The sequence below is a fragment of the Chamaea fasciata genome, unplaced genomic scaffold (assembly GCF_029207755.1).
Source record: "Chamaea fasciata isolate MVZ Bird 193981 ecotype frontalis unplaced genomic scaffold, bChaFas1.0.hap1 SCAF_1, whole genome shotgun sequence".
Taxonomy (NCBI): domain Eukaryota; kingdom Metazoa; phylum Chordata; class Aves; order Passeriformes; family Sylviidae; genus Chamaea; species Chamaea fasciata.
In genome coordinates this window covers 140069870-140091329 of record NW_027094086.1, presented here as the reverse complement: position 1 = coordinate 140091329, position 21460 = coordinate 140069870, and the positions used below count along the sequence as shown (strand labels likewise).

Here is a 21460-nt window from a genome sequence, read left to right as displayed (position 1 = left end):
ATGCTAATTGCTATTTTTAGGAAGTCAGGAACTTTGCAAGTTGATGCAAGTTTGATGGTCCTCCCAGCAGAAACTGTGCAGCCATGCCTCCTCAGTGAAAAGCAAGGAAGGTCTTTTACTGTGAAACACTGAACAACAGCCCGGGGCGTTGGGGGGGTGTATTTGAGAAGCAGGATTAATTAGCATGATCAGGCTGTGTGTAACTTTCCCCATGAGGAAACAAATCCTTTAAGAATAGCATGTTGAGTACTAACCAGCACTTGGGTCATATGCTGGAGACACGTTGTGGACAGAACCTTATTCCCTATGGCTTCCTTTGCTATCAAAAGCAATAATAAAGACTATAAAGCCAGTCTTCCCAGTTACTGCTAGACACATGTATAAACACAAAGCCACACCCACACGTTTGTATGCATATATGTGTGTCTATATGTATTTGTGTGTATATATATATATTTTATTTTAGATGTGGAATGTATTCTTAGGGTAAGTTTTAGATATTCCATTTACCACCTCTAGCAAAGGACAGGTAGAACATGTTTTGATGGTGTTTAAATATTGGTTTGTGCCTTTTATAGCTGTTCTGTAAAAAACTTGACACCTTTTACAGCTGCATGTAACTTTTTGTGCCTGTTGACCACTGTCTGACATACTTTGAGGACAATGCATTTTCCTTTTATAGAAGGAATATTGGGAATGTAATGTGCAGTAATATGGGGAATGTGTCAGAGTCCTATGTATCAGTAATGGGATTGTGACTCATGCAGATCTGATAGAAAAGACTACATACTTAGTCTGAGGCAATTAAAAAAAAGAACTTGGGCTTTACATCTCAATGTATATTTATTTACAGGAATATGACCTGAATAGATGTTTGATGTCAAGCATTTGTGATGTGACAAATATGGTGGAATGACATTTCCCTGTTGGCGTGCGATAATTATCTGATACGATTTTCTTCTTTTATGCAGGATCCAAACTACTGGATACAAGTCCATCGGCTGGAGCATGGGGATGGTGGGATCTTGGATCTGGATGACATCCTTTGTGATGTAGCTGATGACAAAGACCGTGTAAGTACAAATGGCAACAAAAGCAGCCTGGCACATCAGCACAGCTGTGGTGTGTGTTTCCTGCACGTGTCCCAAAGTGGGAGTCAACGGAGAGGTCTTAGACATTTTTTATGTAGTTTGCCTGTCAGATGGGAGAAATTGGTTACTGTCATGGGGTTTTTTAAATTGAAATAATGGGTTTTCCACCCTTTCTGGTTTTTTAACAGTTCAAATAGGAAAAGGAGTTTGCAAGGGTGAAAAAACCTCAAATGGGGGAATATTAATGTGCAAACAAAATAAGCATCTGTAAGTTGATGTTATAGCTTTGTGTTACCAGTTGAATGTGAATGCTGGTTTTATACTGTTGGTTTTTTTGTTTTTTTCCCCCCCCCCAAGAATTGTTGTTGGAGGAATTGCTAGCTACATAGAACTTGAGCCAATAATTATATACTGCTGAGCCTTGGGTGTTTTTATTATTTTTTAAGTAGATATTTAGGTTGCAGTCAACTAAGAGGCTTTTTGTTTATCGGCTATTTGTTTGAAGTTATAGATACATGTATCTTTGAATTGTTCAAAAACTTGTAGGTAAGGAACACTGTGGCAAACTGTAAAGTCATGTAAATATGCCACTTTTCTCTGGAAAGCCTCACCTGTTTGCTGAAGCTCTTGAAAGCATCTGAGCCTGATACTTCAGTCTTCCAGACTTCAGTCTGGAAACATGTTTCAGGACCACACTCCTTCACAGATGGTATCCTTAATTGCCTTTGCTGGAACAGGCACTGTCAAGGCTCCTTGAAAGCTGGCCAAATGATGACTCTTAGTCTAATTTTTCAGAAAGATACTTTGCCTGTAGTTACTTCTTGTGACAAAACTTAATTGATGTAGTTATTTCAACCGGGACTTTATAAAGAAAAATTATGTGAGGAGTCTTGGGACATGAAGACTCCTCACTGTCTGAAATGTTGGGATTACTCAAGCTGTATAGAGTAACAGTGCTGAGTTTTCAGGAATTTCTTCCATAAAAATAGTGCCCAGATAAGATTTCATGAAAAGCTAATTAAAACCTCTAGTTGGTTATCTCATATTGAAGTGCTCAGCTGCATGATTAGTTTAGCTTTTGCTTACAGGCCTCAGGGAGGCTGGTGCAAGTTGTCACTAAATATAAATATTTATATATATATATATATACACACACAGAGACTTATTTGAATAATGCACTTCTTAGCTCCTCACATGCTATTCTCCTCAGAAGTTTGAATTCTGGTGACTTCAAGACCTTATTCTTTGGATGTTACCTTGCCTTGCTGCCTTCAAGTGGAGTAATTCCTCACAGTGAAACTCTGTGGGTGTTTTTATGTGCGTGACTAATAGTTGAAAAACTCTGACTGCAACTGAAGCTAGCAAAGTCATTATTACAATATTGTTTTTGTGTATAGATGGACAAGATACTTAGCAATTAGTAGTATTTATCTCTGCATTCGCCAAGCTCATCTGTACTGATGGCACCTATGAGTTAAATTTCCTTTTTTAAAGGACCTTGCAGCATTGATTAGGAAGGTGCAATATAAACATGCACTGTGCTATACTGGTTTATATCCTTGAATTAGTCATTCTCATTTCACCTTCACGTTTGGGTCTTTTCAAGTATTTTGGTCATTAGTCATGGTTTTTTAGTTTCCTGTAGTGCGTTTTATGGCCGACTTTCCTGGCTTCCTTTAGTTTTGGGTTGTTAGCTTTGCCTCCATAGCAAATGTATCAAATGTTTTTTTTTGTGTTGCTAGAACCTAATACAGGCCTCATTAATGTGAGGTTTGGAATATATCTCCAGTTAGGGATATTTTGCATCTGTACATTTAAGCATACCTAGTAAAAAAGCATTCAAACAGATGGTGTCTAAACATGTAATTAAATGATTACTGAGGTCTGTAGGATTAGCTGTGCTTAAAATGAAATATTTGCCTATATCTCTCTTTTTTAAATTTGGGACAAAAATATCTCGGATATTGGAAAACTGAACACTTCACATTTTAGTGTTCATTTTCACAAGGAACTTCTTTATATTCTGGAAGAGAAGTTAGTTGTGTTATGTACTAGCTGACATCTGTATTTTTGAAAATCAGTTTGCTCTTACCATGGTTCTTCAGACTTAAGGATCAGTGATAAATGTAATTTTTGGCTTTGGTGGTGCTTTTATGCTATAATTGTGCAGTGTCATATCAGCACAATATGGAATGCAGGGCAGCTAAGGACCACTTGTCCTCTTGATGGATTTATTGCTGTGTATGATCAACTGCCATAGTAAAATGAAACACTTAAGTGATGTGAAGAATATATTTACTCCTATTCCACTGTCTCCATGGAGAAGATGTTCTGTCCTATAACAAATACAAAGACCCTTAGAGCAGCTGTTCTGAATGGAATGAGAGAAGTATCTTTGATGGCATCCTTCACATTAAAATGCAGCATGGTAGGGTGACTTTATTTAGCTTCTTCAGTCCCTATATTTTGTTACTCTTTTGTCACCTACTAAAACAGAATGGATGAGTAAGGGTTAGCCAGTCGCTTTCTGGAATAATTTGTGATGCTCAGTGTTGTTCCTCCTTAAGAAAAAGGAGCAAAACATGAAACAAACTACATGGAAAAACTGATTTTGCTAAGCTGTTTGTTCCTTTGTTCCTTTGTGAAACAGCTTTTCTTAAGTCCTTTAACACAGTTCATTTAGAAAGTGCATAAAGCGCTCCAACTTAGCCAGCATAAGATGTGGACATTTATGTTAAATAATATCACTGCATGTGAAGTTGCTTGGTTAATGGAGTTAATGGTAATAACCTGAAAAACAAAATATTAATAAATGCTCATTTAAAAAATTTTTTTTAGAAAACTTCTAACAATTTATTGAAATGTAATTTTTCCCAGGTTTTACTATGGAAATATGGATAGTTTTCAGTGGAAACATCTCAGTGTTTTTGCATTTATGTATCTCTGTGTATACATGAATACAAATGGGCTGACTTGTTACTGTTTCTGAAAAATATTTGGCTACAAAAAACAAGCTTCTATTTTAAGCTAGCATTTAGTCAGCTGTGTAACCTACTTGTATTATTTTAAAAATACGGATTTCTTGTGCATTTAGTGTTTAGACCAACATTTTAAAGATAGGTTAATAACCTGTTTTGTTCAGATTTCTGTAACTTGCAGAAGTAGCCCTCTCTATGAAGACTCAAAAAACATATGTCATCTTGATAAGTTTCCAACTTGATGATAGCATACTTGATGACCTCAGTTCAGTTTTTAGTAGGCAGACGTTCTCAGAAGAAAAAAAACAACAAACCTCCAAAAATACCTCACAAAAAAAACCCCAAACCAACTCTGCAGAAAAAAACCCAGAACCCAACCATCCTTAACTGTGTTTTCTTCATCTAGGCTGAGGCACGTAGACCCTTTACTAATTCTCACACTTTGGTTGTAATCTGGAAGTGCTTATTCTGAGATCTCATAGATACTTGTTTATCCATGAAAAAATATTGGGGAAATTGTGGTGTAATCTCATTAATAAAAAAAAAAAAAAAAAGGAAGCAACCAACAGAACCAAAGTACGTGTAAGAATATAACTTGTTGCCATTTGAATTCTCACTGAAATAGTAATTTGTATTTTGAACAACCTGAAAAAAATTTGTTTGCAATTATATGTATTTTTTTTAATGAATAGAAATGCTCAGACTGTGGAAAGCATTAGGGAGCAAAATGTCTGTGTTTGGTGTAGCTATATTGCTGAAAAATTTGGGAGTTTTTTCTTTGTAAGAGAACAACAAGCATCTGCCGTTAGCAGCCACTGGTTGTAGTGATTGGCTGGGCAAATACTGCTACTTCGAAACAATGTAGGTAGGAACCTAATGTCAATTATTAGTAAATTCATTTGCTCCAATATACTTGTTTTTTGCCAAATTAGTTTGGGATTAACAATGTGTAAATGTTAAAGGCCTTGGCATCTTATAAATTCCTTAATCACTGTCCTGATAAATTCAACACAATTCAACACTACTATAACCACAGTAATTTGGTATACACTTAGATTTACAGCCTGGCTTTATTTCTCTAAACTAAGGCAGGCATGGGCTTTCTTTGCTTGACTTAACATTTTCAAATATTCAGTCAGCTCTTTGCTCTGCATAATTCATGCTTACGCCCACTGAGTGCAGAGATAAAAACCAGAGGAATATGGTTTGGTCTTGTCTGGAGTGGAGTCTCATGCTTCCCACAGTGTTTGTATGTGTGTTGCTCTATCTGGCCCAGGTCACTGGAAGTTCAAGGTGATGTTGGTGCTTAGTGCTGCTTTGACAAACTTTGAACCTCCCAGAAAGACACACAAGAAGTTGCTGGTTTGAGTGGAATACTTCTGGTGAGAATGGGATGGAGATTAATTTCATGGATATGTGCTGAAATGGAATTTGTAAACATTCATGAGCTGGAGTTAACTGTGTTAAGCAAGCAAACTGCAGCTGAAATTCAGTGAAATCAATTGTGCGTCATTTGTATCTGCTTTTAAGAGACCTGCAGAGGTTCTATTAATATTATTATGAAGTTAGTGCCTGCTTGTCTCAAGTGTGAAGAAGTGTGAAGACTTCTAGTGGGAAAAAGTCTTTGAGAAGCTTCTTCACATAATAAAAAGACATATTAGGACCTTTTCCCAGTGTAGTGGAAAGGAAATGAACTTTTGGGTTTCGTGTTAAAACAGATGGTCAGTTCTAAATAATACTGTTGTTTTGTTTACTTCCTCTTGGAAAGCTCTGTTGAGTTAGAGAGGCATGTGATACACAAAATGTGGGTTTGGAAAGAATGACTATATTTTGTTTGTAAGAAATGTTAACTGGAAGCCTACAGAGACATAAGGCTATTTTGAGCAAATGCGTTACAATGGTAAGGTTAAAGACTAGCTAGGGACTGGAGGGCTGTGATTACAGTATCCTGCTGCTATTGATTCTTGCTCTCTCACCCTTATTTTTCAAGCCAGTTATGCAAGACCCCATTTCTGTAGTAAATTCAGGGTAGGCCAGTGACAGCAGGATCTGTTAGAAAGAATGAGATCCCAGTAGCCCTGTGCCTGTTCATTCACTCAAAAATGTTGAAGAGCTTTTGAAGTCAATGAAAGCTGTGCAGATAAAGTTGTGTTATCTTTAGATTTCCATCAGTGCGTAATCAGAATACTCAAAGTAGTGTTGTTTATTCTACATTTTGGGTGTCTCTATTTTATTTAAGCAAACTTGCAGCTGAATTTACATGTGATTTCTCTTTGATTCTGCAAGTTAAGAATTAAACCCTTAAATCGAGAGTAAGGAATAACAATTTTTTGTGCTTCTTGTTTCTGCCATTAACAGATTACCACCCTGGAGTGAGTGAAGAAACATCTTCTCCAGGTCCCAGGCAGCAAATCTGTCAGCAAAACCTTAAAATGCCCAAAAAATTACTCAGAAATATGGTTCTTAGTATTTACAATACCATGACTGGCATACCCTTTTTCCCCCCCTCAAAACCTTTTTATCAAATTAATTTTCAACTATTGCCATGATTACCTTTTGCTACAGTGTGCAGCTTCTCTCTTCTTGTTCCATGTCTTCAGTCTCAGTATCCCAGAAAAATGGGATGGCCTTAAAACAATTTGTTGTTACTCACAAGTGACTTGGCAAAACACATTTTTGAGCATAAGGCATTCTTTTCTTTTAGCAGCTTAAAATAACTGTTTGAGCCACCAAGCCTGGAAAAGTATTGATACTGGAAAAGAAACCCATCATATAACAACCCCATGATTATTTTCTGTTGAAAAATTTCAGTTTTTGAACAATGGGCTCTTGATGTAATCTACTGTTTGGCAGTGGTTTTTATATTAATTATGGTTCTAGGGATTGCCAATTTTATATTACTGAAATTTAAAAAAACTGGTAAAACCAGAGTGTGTCCACTTAAACCAGGTGTTTTTGCATTAGCACTATTGACTCATTACTGGGATGGCCACATGATGATTTTTAGGTCTGTCTTGCTGATGAATCTAAAGCAGAAAATTAAAGTATTTACACAACCTTTATTCCCAGCTGCTGTTTAATGAAAACATATTTGAAAATCACATACTCAATATATAAATACTATCTTTTGTCAAAGAATGTAATTTAAATACTTGTAGTATTTCTAATAGTAAACTAAATTTTAATTTCACAGTATTCATGGATGAGACTAATATATAATCATATATTCATGGAAGTAAGGAAATAAAGGTCATAGTACATGAATAGTGGAACATGCATTTTTCAGTTCCTAAGAGATATTAGATGTAACTAAATGTTGACTCCTAACTGTAGTTCTTACTTTTTCACCTCTTTCTGCACTGTTCTTCAAATTGTTAATCTTATCATCACTGTTGTTTCTAGCTATGTGGTGACAGCATTTCCATTCATGATTTGCTGTGTATTTTTGGGATAAATTGCAGTATTTCAATTCCTTTCCTGTAATGCTGAAACAGTTGTATTGATGCACTAAGAACTCCCAGGTTGGAGAGGACTGACATTTGTAAATCCATTAAATCAGTTTCCATGGAGATGTGAAGAGCTGCAGGTAAATCTGACTTCTGAAAATTGAATATTTTGGTAAAAACTGTTCTCTGAGGAATAGCAGGCCCATGCATGAATATGATATACAGGGGAAGATCATGACAGTGTTGTCAAGAAAGTCATGGCTCACAAATGTGCCTGCATTCTCAGCAGAAAGACAGATGTGAGCAACAGTGACTGGGTTAGTACAGTCAAAAAACCCCACAGACTTGGCTTGGAATAAGAGGAAGGGTTTTATGGATGTGTAACTGGTTGGAAGATGGAAAATAGAGCATGTATTGTTAAATATATTTGCAATTGTTCTGAAAAAAAGAGAAGGGAGATTTGAATAGTGGAGTGACAAATTCCATTCTTGTGTGGGAAACTTAACATGAATGGTGGATGCTGGTCATGAAGAGTTGCAGAAGCATCCAGGGAGTAGACAATAACATGGTGGATGTAATATCATTTTGGCAAAGATGATGTGCTTTTGGAGAGAGACTGCTTTAACTGAATACACAAACTAATGAGTTCTGAGCTAGCTCTTACATTTGGGAGAATGTTTCTGGTTTTGCAATAGACCTCTGGACACAATGGCTTGCATGCAAGGTACATAACCAAGTCTTAGAAGGCTTCCAGCAATTTGCCCTGTCTCTGCCTCTCCCCAGTATTTTCATCCCAATCTTGCTGCTTGGCTCATGAGGGCTCTGGCACTCTTTGGACCCCATCTCATAGCAGATTGGTTCACTCAAGTAGCAGAAGACTATTCCTTGCAAAGCTGAGTATTTTTCTGCTATTTCATGAATATTACGAGTTCACCAAAGGACCTGGCAAGCTGAGGAGGAAAGGCAGAGGACTTTGCTGCTGGGAGTGGTTGAGGTATGAAGGAGGAAAAGAAGGAATGGGAACGTGAGTGGACTGAGACCTTGCTTTTCAGTGCAGCAAGGCTGCTGGAGTGGTCCCTGTGGTACAGCAAGTGGTGGAGAATGGAATGGAATGGATGGTGGGGTCTCTCTGCTGTGTGTGCTGGTGGTGAGCCCTCTGCTTCATCCAGCACCAAACCAAGCAACTTAAAAAGATTTTGCAGAAATAGGAAAAAGCACAGAGCAAATGCCAACACTTGACTCCAGATACAGGTTTACGTCCTCCACCAGCATTGTCTAAAAGGACCAGGATCTCAGCCTTGAAAAGATGTTACAAGAAGTAAACCACAGATGACTGTAGAATCAGAGGTGATATTGAGATGAGAAGTGGTTCTTTGTTTTTTTCAGTGCAAGATCTGGGGCATCAAGTGAAACTGTCGTAAGAGTAGCAGTCTCTTAAGAGTAGCAAAATGTTTTCAAACTTTCCTTGACCTTAATTTTCATCAGAATATCTGTGGTGTTTATTCAAATCAGATAGCTCATGAAGTTTCAGAGGATATGTTTTTTCTTGAGATGTCATGATTTGCAAGCACATAATACTGAATTTCTGCTTATTTAACTCTTCAAAAAGTGATGCTTGGAAATAATGGAAACTGGTAGTTTAAATAGGATTTCAGTTTGTGAGGAAAAGTTTCTTTAATCTAAATTTTGGTTAATACCACAGAGTGTGTTGAAATGATGATGGTCTAAGAGTGTCTAATATTAGTAACACTGAAGGTCAGTATGTGGCTATGGATAATGACTGCTACAGTATTATAAACACATCACAATTAAGAAAGACTTTATACTAAAAAATTAATAATGGATTTTTTCTATATCTTGTAGTAATTACAGATTCACCAGTTAGATATAGTTGTAGATAATATAAAGCTGTACTTTCTTATCCTTCACAGTGTAACTCTCCACAAAAATGTGCAGTGAATCTAGAATTAGGCCATTATGCCTAATAAATATTTAAAATTCTGATAGCTTTTGGTTAATTTTAGCAATATCGCTGTGTCCTAGAGGTATATTATTCATCCTCCAACAAAGGAAGAAGATGCAGGAAAGGTTGGTTATGGGATTTCATTAACACTACTCTCTTACTCCTTGATATCAGCAGGTCTTAAAAGAAATGCTGTTCCAACTTCACAGATGTTTCCTAACAGAGGTGGTGAGACTCATACACCAGAGGACTGACCCATATTAGAGCTTAATTATAGTAATGGATAATCCTGCAACTATAAATTATTCACAGTTGTTTTGTACACGAAGTAGCATCATGAATACAATAAGGAAAAGTTTCTGGAAAAGACCCTGGACAATGCCGAAGTTTGTCAAAGGTAGTTTTACTCCTTGTCTTTCAACACGGATTAAATGGTTTGTAGAGCTTGGCCTTTTGGATGTGTTTTGCTTAATGGAAATCAGTAGCAGCAACTCTCGGGGTTGTACACCCTTGTAGAGTTCCTTGACTAATACCTTATGTAAGAGAAACATTCCTACCTAAACACAGTCCTGGTGCAGAAGTTGCAATCTCAGCTGTCTGATAAGATTCCCACACTGTCACTAGGATGAAAATTCATTATCCTCTTATCCATTGATACCAACGGGTCTTAAGAGACTGCTGTAACTCTGTAGTTATTTCCCAGGAAGGATGGTAAGGTTCAGAGTCAGGTACTTTATTTTCTAGTTGACTTAGAAGTTGAAGTATCTCTAGGTTTGTAGCGTGAATAATCTTACTGACAGAGAGAAGGGATTATTTAAATTAGATTAAAACAGGGCCCCTAATGCATTTAATGGGGTGGTTACCACATGTTGAAGGTTTCTTCAGAAAGGGCCTTGGATCCAAAGAGAACAAAATAATGCTGTCTTTTTTGGACAAAGAGAAGAAAATATGCTGTCTGGGGAGCTTTCACCAGTCTGACTTTTCAGTTGACTTCCTAGCAGTAGCCCAGAGAAGAAGGAGTTAAGAAGATGCTTTGAACCCAAAGTCTTCTGCTTCATCCCCACACCCTGTTGGTGTACTTCCACACCCTGTTGGTGTGCTGGGAACTACCTCCCGTTCACCTTTAGCGTGCTCAGCAGGATAGTCACTACGTTTCCAGATTAGCATCACCGCTGAAGCCTGTGTGAGTTTATACAGCAGGAAGGAGCTCTGCCTGCTCTTCAGTGACATACATCATTGCAGGACCATCGGCTTTTCTCATTTTCACAACTTGTCGGAGGAACTGAAACTGTTCTTTGGGGGGCTCCATTCCTTGCAGGCTGCTAGAGTTCCCGTAGGATTGAAGTCTATTTCATACAAGCTTGGCGGGAGCTTGATGATATTGAGTTTTTATTTTCTTGGGATACTGTTTACTTGAAGGTGACCATACTTTGGATGAAATGGCAGACACACCTAAGAGGAAAATTACAAAGAAGTCGTCGTCTTTTTCATATGATCGCCGGAGAGATTCAGTCAAAGTCAGGAGACAGTCCAAGTCTCTTAGCTTTAAGTCTGCTACACTGGGTGCTCAGAAAAGGCAGGCACAGAAAAAGCAGGTTTGTATTCGGAAATTCCTTAACAAATTTTTTTTGCCCTCTAAATTTTGATAGAGTTTGTAAAGCTTGCTGCGTTAGTATGGAGTGGAAAGCAATGTCTGCTGATTGGCAATCTCTGTGTGTGTGGGTATGTGTATACATACAAGCTTGTGTGCAGGTAAAGCTGGATTTTTTTCTGTAATATTTCTGAAGAGCTAGATAGATTTATGGTGTTGATTTTATGCTGAGAAAAATCTGTGTCTTTTCTGCTTTTAAGATGTGATTTATGGTGTCTGTTTTGTCTCAAGGAATTGCTCCTATAGTGCAATATGTGTCTTGTGAGCTTTGGTGGTGTTGTTTGTTTTGCTGAAAAACATGATGGGTGCTGAAACTTTTGAAATTATTATTCAGATTACAGCTGTTCCACTGCTCTTTGTTGTTACTATTTTTTTTTTTTTATTTTTAATGTTGAAATGTACCAGACTAAGAGCTTTAGGGAGTGAAATATCTTACTTATTCCAGAACAGGTAATGCAAGTCAACAGAAGCACCTGTTCTGGTGGGACCAGTTCTTGGGTTAGAGGGCAGTTTAGTGCCTTGGCAGTGCTGCTCTGCCGTAGTAAAAGACTTTCATACACAGGTCTTTCTTTATATTTTGTTGCTGAGATCTGATGAAATGAAATTTCTCCAAAGAGAAGATGCAGTGTGAACTGTCTTAAATGGAATAAAAAGTGAGTCAGTTCATGAAATACCTTTGTACACTGATCCTTAAAATTTAATCTAATATGGAAGGAGTGTGGGATCACTGACTCTGATCCATCTTTTGCTCTGCAGTTGTGTGCACCTTCTTGAAGGATTTAAATGAATTTTACAGGGAATTTTTAATTAGCTGTGTACAATATGAAGCACTTTAACACTTTACAAATAGTGTTTCTGCAAATGCTTTGAAACAGACTAGATTTTCAATAGCACTAAAATAAATTTCTTGCAAGCGAGTAGTTTTCAGACCCTGACCATTTCAACTGTGTTGAAATTTTGAGGGGATATATCCATTCAGATTTAAGAGAATGTGAGTTATTGTGTCCAGTATAAACTTTGGTATGAGATTAAAAATACAATGTATTTTATGTGTGTGGGATCATATTTGATTTTATTACTATTTTTCATGTTCTTGGAATGTAAAAATGTCTATTTACATAGCAAGAAATTCACTAGTAAAATATTAGAATATTCCAGCTTATTGTTATTCTTTAGTGTTAATTATAGGCATAGCTGAAGCTGCTTTGCTTGAATTGAAGTTCCAGAATTTCAAATGAGGAAATATTTGAAGAAATCAGGAAAACCTTCAAAAGCGCTGCAAGCTCTGACAATCCCACTGCATCCCCACCCACTATTTGATGTGTTTTTTAGAAGTAAAAAGAATAAATCTCAATTTTATGAAGATGTAAAATACTAAATGACATCTGTGAACATTCAAGTTGATTGAATCTTTTGGGGAACTGGGCTACTCAAATTAATTTCAGAATTTTGTTTGTGAGTGCAAATCAGTGAGTACCCCTGTATTTTGATTTTAACAGACCATAAGGTTCTTGAGTCCACTCATCTTTTGGATGTCTGCCATGGTTACTGTGTGACCCCTAGTGGTTGATGAAAAATAAGCTCAATTACTGAATTCAGGCTGTTGCTTGAACAAGTCCTGAATGTGTATTCTTATTGGTTTAATTATATAATCTTCTAAATTCTATTTTTATTAAAAAGAAAAAAGCATCATCTGCTTTAGATAAATCTTTTATGGTGTCATTTACAAAAAATAGTGCTTTGCTAAAAATTCTTTTTCATAGGGATGTGTCTGAACTGCAGTACTCATAGATGCAGAATTATGGGAGTAATTTCAAGAGATTTTTATTACTTTGGCTTGGTTACAATATGTTAGTGGGTGATACATCTGAAATAAAGCACTCTAGACAAAGGTCCATTTTAATCAACTTCTGTGTATTGGAAAGATCTGAATAAGGGCTTTTCTGACTCAAAGTATTTTTTCCCCTACTAAATGCTCCAGTTAACTGTAAGAAAAGTCAATTTTTCATACAAGCTTGGTCTTGTTTCAGTCTTCAGATCATTATGATTGAGACAAAACCTTTCTTACCTCCTCCCTGCCCTCCCCCTCTTCCCGCAAGGGCAGCTACTTCTGTGTGTATTGGAAATGCTGTTGAACACAAAACATAACTGTATTTGTTACTCTTGAACTTTAAAATTTCAAGTTAGCAGAATCTGATCAGTTTTCACGCAGCCAGACCTAACTGTGCTCAGCACAGTGTAACTGGTGGTTACACAGGCTCATTCCGGGCCTGGGTTACTGAGAGAGCAGCTGTTCAGTTACAGCGCCAGGAAAAATGTCACTTAAATGTGTTTTTCTTTGTTGATTGAGTTTCTTTCTCATTTTTTTAGAAACATTTTTCTAATAGATGTTTAACATCTGAGAATATTTAAAACTGTGCTTTGGTCTTTGCTGTTTTAGGAGACAATAGTAGGCTTTGCTGCTCTCAATATATGTGGTTTTACTTGGGTGGTTCCCTGGAGGAACAAGACTCTGCTTCTGCTTACACAGGCAGGCAAGCCAAAATTATTTTTTAAATGTTTTGGTAGATTGATATCAGTCAAAGCCTCTCAAAATCACAGTTTGTTGCAAAATCCTTTTCTGCTTTCTTGGCCTTAATATCACTGACCTCCCTTTTTTGCAGTTTTAAGTTTTGGGTTGATTTTTTTTTTTCTTTTTTTTTTTTTTTTTCCTTTGGTGGTAGAATTTAATTTTGACTTACCCCCTACTGAAAATTATTAAATTACTGGTAAAATAGTAATAGGAATCTAAGAATTCTGAGAACACAAAAAAATTACATCGATGTAAGAAAGTATTAAGGCAAATTGCTGCGCTTCTCTTGCTGTTCTGTGGGGTTTTTGTTAGCTTAGGTGACTTACTAGAAATGGAAAATCATGAAGTGTTCAAACCCAACAGTATCAAATATCCTATCTGATGTAGCAATGAACCTCTTTCAAGATAATCTTCTCATCAAATTATTTCTTATTACAGATTACTCTTTTATTCTGTTGTTTTCCCTACGCTTATCTGTTTTGAGGTAGAAAATCTGATGGTAATTAGATTCATTGGCTGCTGATATTTTCATATTGATTGATCTGGATAGAAACCACATTCCAGAAATATGTAGGCTGGTGTTAGGTGTGCAAGTGTTATGCAATATAATGTATAAAATACTCGATAATTTTAGAAGAAGTGGTTGCCTCTAGTTATGTTTTGAATGAAGAACAAAGTCAGTTGCATGAAGTATAAATGATAAATAAGTAAAAATTTGAGAGCAAAATCCTTATGTGCAGGGGAACATAAAAAACAGATCCAGTTTTATTTTTAGCTGTTTTGTGAGAGCCTCTCAAGTCTTATTTCTCTTTGTCATTGCCAACTGACTGATTACTGGGACATGGGCTGGAGCCTCAGTGGATTAATTAAGACCTGAAACTGTTTTCCTGATAACTACTTATGTGTTGCATACAGCATTTTGGAACCTGGCAAAGTTCCATGCTCATACAGGGCGTGCATTGACTGCAAATTTGTGATTTATTCACTAATATTCCTATTTTTCTTCCGTGGAGTGCTACAGAATTGAGACGACAAACATTTTTCCTTTTCTTTTAAGCTCTATAATTCCTGAACCATATGGGGTTTGCTGCCCGCTATCCCATTCTGTGCAGAACAATACATACAAAGAGGGTGTTGTTAGAAAATCTTCCAGTCCCTGTGTTTAAATACGACTCAGTTAATAGGAGTGTTCCAGATCCCTTGTTATGAGCCTTTGAGAGCAGGCAAAGGCCTGTGAGTTACACTTTCTGCTGTCTTATTAGAAAGAAACACTGAGTGGAAAAACGGCACTGGGAAGGTTGGGGATGTGAGGGAAAGGGGTTGCCCATATGGGAAATGGTTTTTCACATCAATATGCAGTAGATGTGCCAGGATCAGGACTATTGGTGTGTGTCAGGTTTGGTGAGCAAAAAGCCATAGCACCAGCTACCAGCAAATGATTTGTAATCGTTTAAGATAACTAAGCAGTAAAGAAAAATAATTAATCTCATTTAATTTTCAGATTTTTTTTTTTTTTTGAAAACCATGATCTGTCATTACTTTTCATCTACTGATTTTCTTCCTATCTTTTGCAAGAGTTTGTTTCGAATTCTCTGGGGAATCTCAAATGCCTTCTCTGGGGTAAAGGACTCAGCTTTAAGTGTGAGCCTGAGGATTCGTTGTGGAAAATCTGATTCTATTTTTTAAAAAATGAAACCAGACAAGCATGTAAAGGGGAAAAGCATGTGATATGTGTAACAGAGCACTGGGAGATAAGAGCATTTAGGTTCCTCTGGCAGCTGGCTTGTTATTAGAAAGTTGGCCTGGCAAAACTCTTTCCCTGTGGAGCCTGGTAAGCTGTTAACCGCAGTGGTTAGCCATTATTATTAAAACTGTGGTCACAGCAGGGTGAGGTGGGTTGTAGCTGGTGAAGTAGGCTCACCTTCAGTTAAACAGAGTAAAATTGAAGCAGAGCGGAATGATAGTGAGAGGTTTGGCCATTGTGAGTCTTGAATTCATGCTTTCCTTTTCTTACTGAGGTTTGATTGTGGAGATTGTGGTAGATGTGTGTTGGAGTGCTCCCTACAGCCGGGTAAATCATTGTGCCTTGGTGGCATTTGCTGTGGTGGTGTTGGTCCGTGCCCTCCTTGCAGCTGATTTCCAGTGCACTAAAAGGGGAGTTGTCCTCTTCCAGAGTTGGGGGTTCCTTCTCTTAGTGCCTTGTCCTGGAAGTTATTATGGTATGACATACAGTCATATCATCTCAAGAAATATTTTGTTGTGGTGTTAAAATAACAGCACATTGCCAGGAGGTTTTCAAATTTAATATGTGATGTCTTTAATGCAAGCAAAATATTAGGCTTTATTTTGACAATTTAGAGGTTCATCTGATCTAAATGGAGCTATTATTTTTAATTCTGTTTGAGTAATTGCTGTTATAGCTCATGTAAGAGCTAACATGATTAACCACACTTTTTGGTTCCTAGAAGTGTGGCTTTGTGGCAGATTTCAGCTGATCTAAGACTGTGGTGGTGCTGCAGATGAGTGTGACCTCCCACCTTCACTGGCCATTGCTGTGCTTCCCATCTCTCCCTGGCTTCAGCACTGGGAATTGTTGGTTGTGACAAGTGGGGTCAGTGTGCTGATAACTCTGCTAGAAAAAAAGGACAGGTCATAGGAGAAGGGGCAATACAGTGGCCTCTGCTGCAAGGAATAGTCTAGATGCTGGGAGCAGCTTTGCTGTCAGCTGAGCCCTGGATATTACAGGGAAGAATGAGTCTCCCGTAGCAAAGCTGGATGAAAAAGGCATTCAGGGGTCCAGCCCTGCTAGCCAAGGGAGCAAAACAGCCAATTGGCCATTTCATTTGGCAGTGCATGACATTACCCAATGCTGAGAGAGGAGGTGGTGCAAGGGGAGGCAGGTCCTTGTTCTTGCTTGTGCCCACGAAGGGCTGGTGGTGAGCCACAGAAGTCTGGGTTAAGTTTGGCCAAATGCAGCATGCTGAGCTGATGGGGTTCTGTGTGTATTCGCCAAACTTCTCACAGCTGGAAATTCTCACCCTGCCTTGGGTGAATGCTTTTGATCTGCTGCTGAAATGTAGGCACTAAGAAGAGTAAGAAACAAAACAGTCACAAGAACTGTAGAATGCCTGAGGCTGGAAGGGACCTCTGGAGGCGTCAAGTCCAAGCCCTTGCTGCAAACAGGGCGGTCCTGTGCGGTCTGGATCTGAGCATCTCAAGGCTGCAGATTGCACAGCCTCTCTGTGCACCTGTTTCAGCATCTGCTGACAAGGTGAAAAATTGCTTCCAAAGCCTCATCTGACTTCCTGGTGTTGCAATTAGTGTGATTGTTGCATCTCCTCCCTCTTCTGGGTCACCTCTAAGATGATCCCAGCTCTGTTTTCTTTCTTCCCTCCCATTAGGTCACAGATGACAGCAACAAGCTTCCCTTTTAGCCTCCTCTTTAAACTGATTAAGCCCAGCTTTCTTGGCATCTCCTTGCAGATCCTGTGGTCCGGCCTCCACTGTGCTGATGACTGTCACAGGACATTCCAGCTACACTCGTGCTGTCACAGCCTGGTCTGCAGCAGCTGCCTTCACCACGAGGGTACACTCCAGCCTCGCCTTCCAAGTGCTGCCCAGTAGGGATCTGCCCACCCTTCTGTACAAACTCAGCATCCCGCTGGCACACAGACAGTGCTGCTGCACACTGATTATTAATTTAAAATTCTTGGTGGCATTCCCTGATTAGCAGGAAAGCAGAATGCATGCTTTTTTTTTTTTTTTTTTTTTTTGGCTGCTTATTTTGCAGCATTATATCCTCAAAGTGGGGATGATGCATTTCAAAAGACGCTGTTGTCAGCTGCAATAATACCTTTCTAGGTTTAGCTAATTTGTTCCAGTTAAGGGGGGAAAAGCCTGCCAAATACAAACTAGATGGGACAAAAAAAAAAAAAAAAAAGAATGATTTCTCGATATACATATTGTAACACACCATTTCAAAATGGTCATATTCTCAGCACTTTAACAGGAACAGAAAATTAGTGTTTTAGTACCCTTCAGTACTTAAAAGTACGTTTTAAGTGCTATGCCACTGTTTTTGTGGAATGATCATCCTTGCGTGGTATAAAGCTTGTGGGAGTTTTTTGTGCCGTATAAGCAATATTTTGACATGTATTTTGAACAGCCACTGAAGTTCTGAGTGAATGGTCTTTGTTTTCATTTTAATACTGTTAAAAGAAATTGTATTTTAATGTTACAGAATTTACTAGTGGAAAAGGATTTTATCTCATTTCCAACTGAGATGTTGTCACTTTTGTTATAGCAAAAAAGTTTTGCCCCCTGTTGTCCTGTACAAGAGTGAGCGAGCATTTTGCTTTACAGCAGGTTGATTTTAATATTTCTTGACAAAAAGGAAAGAAATTGTTTTTAATTATCTAAAAATATGTCCCCTGGCTCAAAGTATACTTCTCAGATAGAAAGCAAGCAAGCAATGTTTTGCTTTCTCAGCAATTTCTGTCACTTGAAGTGTGACTTGATCATGGAGGTAATAACACATGGGGTAAATCCAGTGGGAACTGTCTGATTTCATATGTGTTTCAGTTCAAACACTTATGTTCTTTTGATTTGTAGACTGTAATTTTCACTGACAGTATTAGTGGCTTTTAGAAGAACAGCCCCTGACAGATGACATCCATCTAACCAGCTGCTGCCTAATCTGACTCTAGGCTGAATATTGTGTTATCTGACTAAATTGAAATACAGTAAATATTAATGACTGTTCATCTGTTATTTAAAATAAATAGAAAGTAGTGAGAGAGTGATGCTCATGTTTCACGCTTCTGCTGTAACTGGCTTCTTGTCATCTGTGACAGACAGCTTTTCTTCTAGGGTACTTCCTTTGTGAAAAATCGATATTGTTCTAATTTTCTCTTTTCTCCCACAGGCTTTATTACTCTAGTTTTCTGTAGGGTCAGAAATAGTGAGATGTCTCATGTGGTCTAAGTTTAAAACTGAAAAATCAAGATCTTAGTTTCCTTGTCAATCTTAGGAAAATTGCCTTTCAGATGAATTAAATGTAGTCAAGAAATGAAAAATTAAAAAAAAAAAAAAGTGGAAATAGCGCATTACAGATTTAGAATCATAGAATCAAAGAATCCTTTAGGTTGAAAAAAGCCTCTAAGATCATCAGTCCGACTGTTAACCCAGCACTGCCAAAGCCACCACAAAACTGTGTCCCTAAGTGCCACATACACACTTCTTTTAAATACCTCCAGGGATGGTGAGACAATCACTCCTCCAGGCAGCCTCTTTTCCTGCTTGATAACCCTTTCTGTGTAGAGACCTTTCCTAAGGTCCAGTCTAAAGCTCCTTTGGCCCAACTTGAGGCCATTTCCTTCTGTTCTAGTACTTGTTAGTGGGGGAAGAGACAGGCCCCCACTCTGCTACAGCCTTGTTTCAGGTGGTTGCAGCGAGTGATGAGGTGTCCCCTGAGCCTCCTTTTCTCCAGGCTAGACAATCCCAGTTCCCTCAGCTGCTCCTCCTAAGACCTGTGCTCCAGGCCCTTCCCCAGCTTAGTTGCCTTTCTCTGGACATGCTCCAGCACGTCAATGTCCTTCTTGTGGTGAGGGGCCCAGAACTGGAAACAGGACTCAAGATTCACCAGTGCTGAGTGCAGGCGGGCATTCAGTACCCTGGTCCTGCTGGCCATACTATTGGTGATCCAAGCCAGGATGTCACCGGCCTTCTTGGACAGCTGGGCACAGGCTGGCTTATATTCAGCACCCCCAGATCCCTTTCCTCCAGGCAGGTTTCCAGCCACTCTTCCCCCTGCTTGGAGTGTTGCAGGGGTGGTTGTGATCCATGTGCAGCATCCTGCACTTTGCCTTGTTGAACCTCAGATCATTGGCCTCGATTCACCGATCCAGCCTGTCCTGATCCCTCTGCAGAGCCCTCCTGCCCTCCAGCTGATCAACACTCTTGCCCAGCTTTGTGTTCTCTGCAAACTGACTGAAGGTGCCCGCAATCTTCCCATCCAGATCATTGATAACAATATTAAAGAGTTACTGGAGATAATACTGAGCCCTGGGGAACACCACTGGTGACTGGCTGCCAGCTGGATGTAACTCCATTTACCACAAGTGGGTCTGGGCCTGGCTGTTCAGCCAGTTTTTTACCCAACAAAGAGCATGCCTATCCAACCATGAACAACCAGTTTCTCCTGGGGAATGCTGTGGGAAATGGTGTCAAAGGCTTTAGTAAAGTCTAAGCAGACACATCCACAGCCTTCCCCTCATCCAGTAAGCGGTCACCTTGCGATAGAATGAAATCAGGTTGGTCAAGCAGGACCTGCTTTTCATAAACCAGTGCTGGCTGGGCCTGATTTCCTGGTTGTCCTGGATGTGCTGTGTAGTGGCTCTCAAGATCACCTGCTCCATGACCTTTCCCAGCTCTGAGGTCGGGCTGATAGGCCTGTAGTTTTCTGGATCCTCTTTCCTCTTTTCTTGTAGATGGGCATCACATTTGCCAGCCTCCAGTCATGCAGGACCTCCCTGGTTAGCCTTGGCTGCTAGTGAATGATGGAAAAGGGCTCACGAGCACTTCCCCCAGCTCCCTCAGTACCCTTGGGTGGATCCTATCTGGACCCGTAGACTTGAGTGTGTTCAAGTGGTGTAGCAGGTTGCTTCCTTTGAATTATGGTGGTTTCATTCTCCTCCTCATCCATATCTTCCAGCTTAGGGACTGGGTACCTGTAGAACTGCTCTTTAATTGGGGCAAAGAAGGCATGAAGTACACTGGCCTTTTGCTCATCCTTTGTCACTGTGCTTCCCTCTGTGTACAGTAAGGAGTGGAGATTGTCCTTAACCTTCACTTCGTTGCTAATGTATTCATAGAAGCATTTGTATTGTCTTTCATGGCAATAGCCAGATTTAAGTTCTAGTTGAGCTTTGGTCCTTTAAATTTTCTTGCTGCATCACCTCACGACGTCCTTGTAGTCCTCCTGAGTGACCTGTCTCTTCTTCCAAAGGTCATAAGCTCTCAATTTTCCCCCGAGTTCCAGCCAAAGCCCTCTGTTCAGTCAGGTCTATCTTTCTCCCCAGTGACTTGTCTTTCGGCATGTGGGGCCTTCCTGCTCCTTTGCCTTTACGGTTTCCTTCTTGAAGAAAGTCCAGCCTTTCTGGACTCCTTTGTCCTTCGCTACTGCTTCCCAAGGGACTCTGTCACCCAGGCTCCTAAACATGTCCAAGTCTGCCCTCTGGAAGTCCAGGGTGACAGTTCTGCTGTCTGTGGCAGTTCTGCCTCTTTCATACTTCTCCAAGAATTGAAAACTATCCTTTTGTGAGCTCAGTGCCCAGGACTGCCTCCAACCATCACATCACCCATCAATCCTCTGCTAACAGACAACTGGACCAATAGGCACATTGCCTAGGTGACCTCCTCACCAGCTGTGTCAGGAAGGTCACCTTCCATAAACTGCAGGTGGCTGCTGGACTATCTCTCTGCTGTATTTCCAGAAGATATCTGGTAAGTTGAAGTTTTCCATGAGAACAAGGGCCAGCAACTGTGAGTCTTCTGTCAGCTGCTTATAAAATAATTCCTCTGCAACTTCATCCTGGTTAGATGGTCCATGAAAGATTGCCACCAGGATATCTGCCCTGTTGGCTTTCTTCCTGATTCTTCCCCATAAATACTCATCTCTAGCATTACCATCATTTAGCTCTAAGCAATCAAAACTATTGTTAACATGCACAGGACTACCCGACTTCTCCTTCCTTGCCTG

General features: G+C 39.2%; 1 protein-coding gene across 14 annotated transcripts in view; it reads left to right on the top strand.

Annotated features, from left to right (window-relative positions):
* PARD3 (par-3 family cell polarity regulator) overlaps window positions 1–21460 on the top strand; it is a 445231-nt gene that overhangs the window by 47555 nt on the left and 376216 nt on the right. For all 14 annotated transcript variants that reach the window (XM_066200202.1, XM_066200148.1, XM_066200211.1 and 11 more), the window contains exon 2: window positions 972–1073. In XM_066200202.1, coding sequence (XP_066056299.1) covers window positions 972–1073 — 102 coding nt within the window. The remainder of the gene's footprint in view (window positions 1–971; window positions 1074–21460) is intronic.